Source organism: Centruroides sculpturatus, unplaced genomic scaffold (assembly GCF_000671375.1).
Source record: "Centruroides sculpturatus isolate CEXI.00-Female unplaced genomic scaffold, Cexi_2.0 scaffold881, whole genome shotgun sequence".
Taxonomy (NCBI): Eukaryota; Metazoa; Arthropoda; class Arachnida; order Scorpiones; family Buthidae; genus Centruroides; species Centruroides sculpturatus.
In genome coordinates, this window is record NW_019385179.1 from 49,924 (window position 1) to 59,421 (window position 9,498).

Genomic DNA, 9,498 nt, shown 5'->3' on the forward strand with positions numbered 1-9,498 from the left:
GGACCGTTTATTTTGAAAGTGGTGTAAGTCCATTTTTTCTTCTTTCGAGATATTTAAACATTTGCATTTTAGTTGATTCAAAAATATAAACAAAGTGTACTAAGTTTGACAATGTTTCTATGACTTTAGAAATATGTAAGTTGATTGCATAAAGACTTCTATGTGAATTTATCCAAACTAATATATTCTTTCTGGGCCATAAATGGACTTACACCACTTTCATAATTACTAAACTGTAAAATTCATTAAATTTCTATTATGTAAAACTCAATGTCACTTGAAACACATTGCGTTTTATTCTGATTTTGTTCATATATAATAACAAGAAATAAAATAGTATTGTTTATTCTGAACATTAAAAATATTTACTTATTGTTAAACTATTTTATGATAAATTTATCATTATTATGAGCTTACCATTAGACACTGCTTTTCATTTAGATTCATTACATGGATTTTTTTCCATTCCATCAAATTGTACATTTGTTGTATATTTATAGTTTTACTCCTCTGTTGTAAGGGGCTGTCTTTAAATGATGTCCACACTGAAAGGGAGGGAGTGGGTTAAGATAAGTCGGACAAGGGGGGGTTGAGTATTAGTGGACATCCATTTATTTCATTAAATTTTATACAGTATGCATTTTATTATATTTATTTCAAAGTTTCTTGTATGCTTCACTTCTACTTATGGTATCTATCATTCATAAAGTGATGAAGGTTTTAACAGGGATAGAGTTATGTTGGACATCCAAAGAGGGAAAGGGGTTACAAAAACTTGGACAAACTGGAACAAGAGGGGAAAGTAAAAATTTCAAGAAAAATGCGCATGTAATTTATGGACAGCCCAAATGCTTACACTGTAGAAAATGGACTTACACCACTTTCANTGTTGGACATCCAAAGAGGGAAAGGGGTTACAAAAACTTGGACAAACTGGAACAAGAGGGGAAAGTAAAAATTTCAAGAAAAATGCGCATGTAATTTATGGACAGCCCAAATGCTTACACTGTAGAAAATGGACTTACACCACTTTCAAAATCAATGGTTATGCAATGTCATTTACCGATACATTTTCAATTGATCAAAGCTTATGGTTATTTTAACCATAATTTTAAGTGTGAATTGTTTATAAATAAAAAGTTCACACTAAATTGTATGCATATTATGTGCTTTCTCAATTTTTTCCAAAAATGGACTTACACCACTTTCAAAATAAACGGTCCAAATATGTGAGCTGTTTACAGCCTGGCACACGCATTTGTAAAATCTAAGTGACTCGTACAACATGGAATTCATACAAAACGGAATAATCAACAGTGTTATAGGGGGGTCAACTGTATTTATATATACAGTATATAATTTTATAATTTTTTCCTTTCCAATAAAACAATATAAAGCTGTAGAAGTTTTCTTCTGGAGCTATTTTTCAAATTCATATAGTATTAAACAAGCAAAGTGATTAAAGTGTAAGATTATGTAATAATTTGAAAATAAAAATATACAAAAGATTCATAAGACAAATATAATATTTTAAAATTTAAGTTATAATTTTAAGTTTATTTCATTTTATTTTTTATAAATCACTTTTTTAGCCTAAACTCTATGCAGGAGATTTGTTAGATATGGTCGCTTCCCATTTTTCAATCAAAGAAAAAGAATATTTTGGTCTAGCTTTTGTCGATGACACGTAAGTATCAGTCATTTCATTTAATTCTATTTAGATCGATGAAAAAAATTAAATTTATTTATTAATTTATCTGTTAAAAACTTCTTAATAGTTAATTTTGTGTATGAGTAGAATATAACTCACAAAAATTATGTATTTCACAAAAAATGATATGCATATGTATTTTTAGTAATATCTGTGTTATTGCATGAAAATTTAACTTATATTGCAATTAAAAAATGAAATAATTTTTGTGTAAAACTACAAAATTGATTTTATCATTATTATTATTATAAAAATTCATTAAATGTACTTTTGGAGTTACTATATATTCATTGACATGAAATAATTAGCAAAAAAACAATATTTGCTAAATTATTTCATGTTAATAATATGCTTGATATGAAAGAATAATTTGTTTGATTAATGTTAGTTATGACATCTATTCATTAGTATGAACATATTTTATATGGGTAGTTTTTTTAATCTGATTTTTAGCTATAATAATATATCATAGTATTGAGATTTTAATGATTTTCAATATTTGTATTTACATAATTATTTAAATTTATTTTATAACAATACAGTAGAGCATCGATTTATCTGAAAAACAATTAATGAAAATCAATTTCAGAGAGTATTAATTTCAGAAAATATGAAATTTTTTCATACTGTTGATCTCTGGATCCATCATTGAGCTATCTTGTTATTAATTTTATTAATATATATATATGTATATATATGTTACTGTGAATGACTGATATTTGGCAAATGTCGAGATTCTCCGGTGAATGTCAGCCGGTGTAAGTAAGAAATATTTGCTAAATATCATTATTTCTTACTTACATTGGCAAATTTCAACATTCAGCATGCACTGATGGTGAATGTTGAATAAAAATATTTTTATTACGTTAAGACAAAAATGCAACTTGTTAATGTGAAAATAGGAGAAAACTTAAGTAACAGCACATGTAAATAAACTGTTGAACCTAAAACGAACAGTACATTCTTAATCAGAAAATAAAAATAATACACAAAATTACACATACACACGGTGGTGATATTCAGCGGGTTTGCACAGGTTCGGCTGAACCCATTGTTAACATTTTCAAAGTTTTCCGAACCTTGTTAAACACACATAACATTTCTCAGTGGTTTTGTTTCTTTTAAAAAATATGTTAAAATAGACGTATTATACTCTGTAACACTACTAAACTAGAGCCCTATACCCCGTTCGCCTTGATGCGACCTCCCTCGACCGTTTCAATCTCGACTGAAACATTCACTCGCAGTCGACTCAAGAGAGTTCTTGAAACTAGATCCAGGGGCCATATTCTGGTCACCGTCTCTGATCTCTTGTTTCTCACAAGACGGTCGCTGATTGGCTAATCCAAATGATTAGCCAATCAGCGACCAGCTTGTGAGAGACAAGAGACCAGAGACGGTGACCAGAATACGACCCCAGCATAAGAGAGATCCCACAATCCCACGCATGCAAGAAAATACAAGATGGCTGCAGAACACATGTCGTAATAAAATATGTAAAAAATAAACCATTTTGAACACTCTATTATGATTTATCAAAAAAAAAAAAAATTAGTTCTGGCATAAAAAATGTTAAATTTTAACTGACTTATTTTTGCGAACGCATCTTTTTTATTTATATGGGTATCTTAAGGCCAGTTTTTGCGCTAATGTTGCTAATGCACCATTTGAGCAAAAACAAATTGTTAAGGAAAAAGTTTCTGTTAGCGAACCCTTTGTTAAATATTTCGAATATCACCACTGCATACATATATATTGTGTGATTAACGGTATATAATCTTATTTATTGCAACAACTTAAACTGTTATGGCACTTTGAATTGCACAAGAGTCCCTTGCTTTTACAACTGCATTTATTTGTGGAACACTTCTTTTTGCAATGACAGCATGTGTGTATAGTCTTCTTGCCTCCACTTTTCAAATTAGCTGCAGCTGCTTCTCTCAGCAATATTTCTTGAGAAGAAATCTCATCTATGGAAAGTAACTTTTCTTTACAAATTACAAACTGATTATGGGTATAAAGCTGCTTGAGGGTACCATTTTTGTTTGCTAATTTATAAAAGTTGGAGTCTTCTATTCCAACTACAACTGCCAACACATTTCAGGCATCTGTACGGCCACAGTCGACATCGGGGACTTGTATTCTTACGGTATCACCAATTTGAGCAGAAGGAAACGGCGAAGAATTTGGCGATGGACTGTCGCCTGTCTGTTGACATCGTCTTCTCGGGTATCGTTTCGACATCCACCAAAGCTTATCTGTGCTTGTCGACATACACCGACGATTGTTCAAATGTATAATAATATAACCAAATATTCGGTCTTTCACAGACGTATTTTGTATGTGTCGACATTCACCAGAGAATATCAACATTCTCTAATTTCGGTCTTTCACAGTAACATATATATACATTTTTTTGAATTTAAAGTTTTATCAGTATATTGTAGATTGCAATGAAAAATTAGGGCTTGTTTTTAATAAATTAGTTTTTTATTTCTAATCATTTGTATGTATTAAATTTCTAAACCTTAATTTTTTTTTTTACTATTATGCTAGAATTAAATTAATACTTTTACTTTATTTAAGGTTTTTATCTTTTTATTCTTTCTCTCCTAAATGTGATTGATTATCTGAAAGTATCATGCTGTGATTAATTTGGATAATTGACATTCTACTGTATTTACAATTAAATATGGACATATAAACCATCATAGACTTAGTGGATTTGATTAGTAATGTATAGTGGATTTGATTAGTAATGTATGTATACGCATAACTATAATAATTTGTTCTGAGAAATTATCAAATAGCAATCTAGAAATTCCAAACAAATTTAAAGTTTGATCCAATTTTCCATTCATCAATATATAGGGGTTTTTTGTTTATAAAATTTGATCATTTGATTTAAAATAGTTTGTAAAATCGAAAACATTTGTTCCTTAAACCCTTTTGCTGGAAAAGTATAAATGGTTTTGATTTTGCAGATTATCTCTTCCAGGTTTGATTTTGGATTTTAAAATGGTTTACTAGTTATTGTCTTCACTTTGTAGAACCCAACAGTAAAATTTAATTAGTTATTTTAACGGGAATGGAAAAAGCCAGTATTTATTTACTTCAAGTCCATTCCAAGGAATTCTCACTTTTAAATATATCTAATTTACTATTCGAATAGAATTATCATCAATAAAAACTTTATTTTTTATTTAGATAATTTAATATTATTTCAAAATATTAAAATTAATATTAATAAATTGAAAATATTTAGATGGATCTGCTTCAAATATTTGGTTAATAAATTTAATTTTTTTTAAAGTGCTATTTTTGTAGGCCAAAGGCAACTAAATCATCATCATTTTGTATTAAATGATAAGCCTTTTGTAGATTATTATTTCCTCTAATTATATCAACACACTGGAATTCTTTGCCAAGCATAAATTATTTTACTTCTCTAACGTTTTCAACCTACTGAATATAGACCATCTTCAGGCTTATGGTTAAACCATTCCAAAATGGAATGCATCTATTTTTGAATACTTTCATTTTAAATTTAAAAGATTCACAATAATTGTGTATATTAAATTAATGAAAAAATAAATAAATAACAATAAAAATAACATAAATAAAAATGTAGTAAACAAGGCTAAGTGTAACTATTACAAGCTTTAAAGGTTTTTAAGTCCCATGCTTTTTTCTTACATATACTTCCACGCTGTTGGAAGCACATTATCATCCTTGGCATTTAGGCAATGGTTTTTTATTTTACTTTTATATATTTCCATCTTTTCCATCTCCAATGCAATGGATGGAGAGTGGACCATTTTAATGACTTTCGCCTCATCCCATTTTACAATCACTCCTTCTGTCTGTGCCATAATCGCTAATATTGTGTTGTTGTGCCCTTTATCAACGTTGTATTTGTGCTCTTGCAGACATATTGCCAGGTTTCTTCTGGTTATACCCACATAATCCTTTGCTATTCCTAACTGTTGATTTTCAAATGGTATTTTATAAACTCCAGCTTTCTCTTCCATTTTTACTCTGTTTTTATCGTTCCTTAGTAAGATATAGATATTGGGTGCTCTTTTATAGACTATTCTTGAGTTTTTATAAGTAACCAATTCATTCATCACTCCTCTTATATGCTTATTGTATGTGAATTTGTTAATAACCAGAAGAAACCTGGCGGTACGTCTTACAACGTTGATAAAGGACACAACAACACAATATTAGTGATTATGGCGCAGACAGAAGGAGTGATTGTAAAATGGGATGAGGCGAAAGTCATTAAAATGGTCCACTCTCCATCCATTGCGTTGGAGATGGAAAAAATGGAAATATATAAAAGTAAAATAAAAATCCATTGCCTAAATGCCAAGGATGATAATGTGCTTCCAACAGCGTGGAAGTATATGTAAGAAAAAAGCATGGGACTTAAAAACCTTTAAAGCTTGTAAATAGTTACACTTAGCCTTGTTTACTACGTTTTTATTTATGTTATTTTTATTGTTATTTATTTATTTTTTAATTAATTTAATATACACAATTATTGTGAATCTTTTAAATTTAAAATGAAAGTATTCAAAAATAGATGTGTTCCATTTTGGAATGGTTTAAGCATAAGCCTGAAGATGGTCTATATTCAGTAGGTTGAAAACGTTAGAGGAGTAAAATAATTTATGCTTGGCAAAGAATTCAGGTGTGTTGATATAATTAGTTGTAGTTGCTGAGAAGGAGGTGGCTGTTATTCCCTCATTATCACCAGTAAGAAGATTATTTATATCTAGCATGCCAAATTAATTAAATGAGGTGAGAGATCTCCTTGAAGTAGAGCTCTTGAGTGTTTAATCTCTGGATAAATTGTTTTATTTTTGGTTATAGCAAGATTACATTCCAAGAAACGATTTGAGAACATTTATAAATTTATAACTAGAACCTTTTTAAGAAAGTTGTTTATAACATAGGAATACATATGGAACTGAATGCTTTTTCTATATCTACAAAACATGCATACATTTTATTATGTTTATTTATTAGTTGAAGTTTATTAAATGTAGGAGGAGTATAGCATATTTTGTGTTAGCCACTAGATTTAATTTTTCAAGCCAAAGATAAAATCTTTTTGTTAGAACTGATGTAAAACATTTCCTTATGTTAGATAATACAGCAATTGGGGTGGTAAATCTTTTTAAGCCCATGTGCCATGTTGTAAGTATATTAGCATTAAAGATGCTTAGGTATGTCAAAGTTTTAGACTTTGAATAACATATTTAAATAAATTAAATGAATATCCTTTAGTTAGAATAAAAGTAAAAAAGCTGATTGAAAAAGGATGATCAGGTGATAGACCAAAAGGATGATTGAAAAAGACAGATGATATATCAAAATCACATGATACTTAGTAATTTGAACACAAAGTGTCCAAGTTGCCAAGTGTCTGAATGAACACAATAAATTATTTGTGTTCGAATTACTAAACAATTACTGGCACGGTTTCAAAAATACCAGAATCATATGATACATTACGTCCAGATGGTTTCTCCTTACATGCCACAGATTTGCCACCCCTGGTCTATACTTTGATAAAGATAAGTAATCTCCCTTTTTTAAAAATCATTTTCAGTTTCAGCAAAATTCATTCTTTGGATAAATAGTAGAATTGTAAAATATATTAAACAGATGTAGAATTTGTTGTTTTATCAATAATTGAATAAAGGTGACTATAAATATTAGCAAAATCACAATTTGCTTTCTTTAATATGCTTGAATTGACAACAAACATTTTATTTTTCAAAGCTTTTTTTAAAATAATTTTAATGTTTTGGTATTAACTTCGGATCTAATGTTAGAAATAAATTCTAACTAATTCAAGCCAAAAACAAAACATATTTTATTATATTACATTACATTAAATTCAAGTAAAAATTAAAACTGATTATCTTGCTTTTATTTTTAAAAAATACTTTGTTTTTTCATCCTCTGTTTTATTGATTCAAAATTTTTTACATTTGTATTCATTGAATAAAAATATGAATTTCACTGAAACTGAGAATAAAAGATAAATGAAAGAAAGTTTTTATTTCTTATGACTATTAGAATATATAGATATTAAGCAAACATTGAATGCAATGAATAAAATAAAATGAACTGTAAAAAGAAGACAGAATAAAATTTGTATAAAAATAATATTGAATTAATTTTTTCCAGACTGAATACAATATTATTTTCTATCTGAATAATTTTCAATTGATTTCACTTGCATTAAATTACAGAATTACTGTAGAGCTTGAAAAATGAGTTGCCTATACATATACCATTGCTATATCAATTCACTTAATTAAGTTGTAATATAGAAAGCCTTTGAAGGTTTCTATTAGGCTTTAGCATATCTAAGGATTATTCCATATTCGTACATATTTAAATAAAATTGATTAGTCATGTAGTTAATGTGTATACAAGAAAGAGATTATTAGACTAGTGGTGCCCTAATCTTTTGGTTGGCAGGCCAATTTGCTCATAAGCTGTAGGTAGGTAGGCCATAATTATTTTATATATTCCTTATATATGTAAAGTAGGCAGTTTTCTATTATTTATAAGTGATGAGTCTTATTAATGTTTTCTGTGGGCTGAATTTGGCTTGGGTGTGGCCATCACTGTATTATACTGAAAGATTTTTTATGGTTAATTATAGTGATTTTTGCAATGTTGTTATTTAATTCAAGCAAATACTATGAGAAATACATACGGCATAATCATTTTCCTTCACAAAATAATAAACACATTTCTTTCACTTTTCCTCGTCTGTTTATTGATTCAAGTAAATATTTGATTTGTATTTGCTTTCCTTATTTTCTTTTATTTTTAAATACAGTTTAAAAATAAAAGTGTAAACAGATAAAAGATAAAAGCCTAAATTAATAAAAGAAAACAAAAGCAATATTTTTGAATATCTTCAAATATTTAAATATGAAATTTTGAAATACTTTTTGAGAATATTCAGTGTGTGTGTGTGTAAGTGTCTAATTTTAAACAATTATTTGAAAATTTCTTTGCAGCTAACATAAGTGATTTTTTTTCAGCTGACAAATGATGTTTGTATAGTGTGAGTGATGAGTTAATATCTCACTTAAAAATAATGAAAATTTACATTTTACATATAGATATATAAGTTATAATTATTTTAAATTTCTTTTAATTGGAACAGAAATGATTATTTTGAATAATACTTAAATATCTCACATATGATTATGTCATTTTATAAATTCAATTAAAATCATGTGAATCAATAAAAAAAAAAGGATTAAAATTAGGTTGGAAAACAAAATTGTATGTTTTACTCCATATATAATTATTTAATTGAGATACTTTGCAGTTAAAAATGTAAATAATAATTCCAAATACAGTGGGTGATCGGTTAACAAACAGATTGCATAACGAACAAATCGGATAACGAACACTTTTGCGAAAGATTTTTATGTTCGGACAACGAACACATGATCGGATAACGAACACCCCACAGAACAAACACAAGAAGAAGCGACGTAAATTAATGAATACCGATTGGTCTTCCCTTGTCTTCGGGCAACAATTCGAAACTTTTCGGAGTGTGGGAGATGTCGACATCGACGCTCAAGCCGATATATACCGATCGGATATTATTCCTCCGAACTTTGAAACTCTTCCTTGTAATTTCAGCCTTTTATTTTTCTGACAAAACAATTATTTTATGTATTCGTGAGACTGTCGGGTAGGCACTCGTTAAGTTTTGCGTCTGTTTTTCTTTTCGAAAG

General features: G+C 28.5%; 1 protein-coding gene across 8 annotated transcripts in view; it reads left to right on the forward strand.

Annotated features, from left to right (window-relative positions):
• The window catches only part of LOC111635815 (FERM domain-containing protein 4A-like), a 92,301-nt gene that overhangs the window by 44,000 nt on the left and 38,803 nt on the right, over window positions 1-9,498 (forward strand). For all 8 annotated transcript variants that reach the window (XM_023380912.1, XM_023380913.1, XM_023380911.1 and 5 more), the window contains one exon: window positions 1,593-1,687. In XM_023380912.1, coding sequence (XP_023236680.1) covers window positions 1,593-1,687 — 95 coding nt within the window. The remainder of the gene's footprint in view (window positions 1-1,592; window positions 1,688-9,498) is intronic.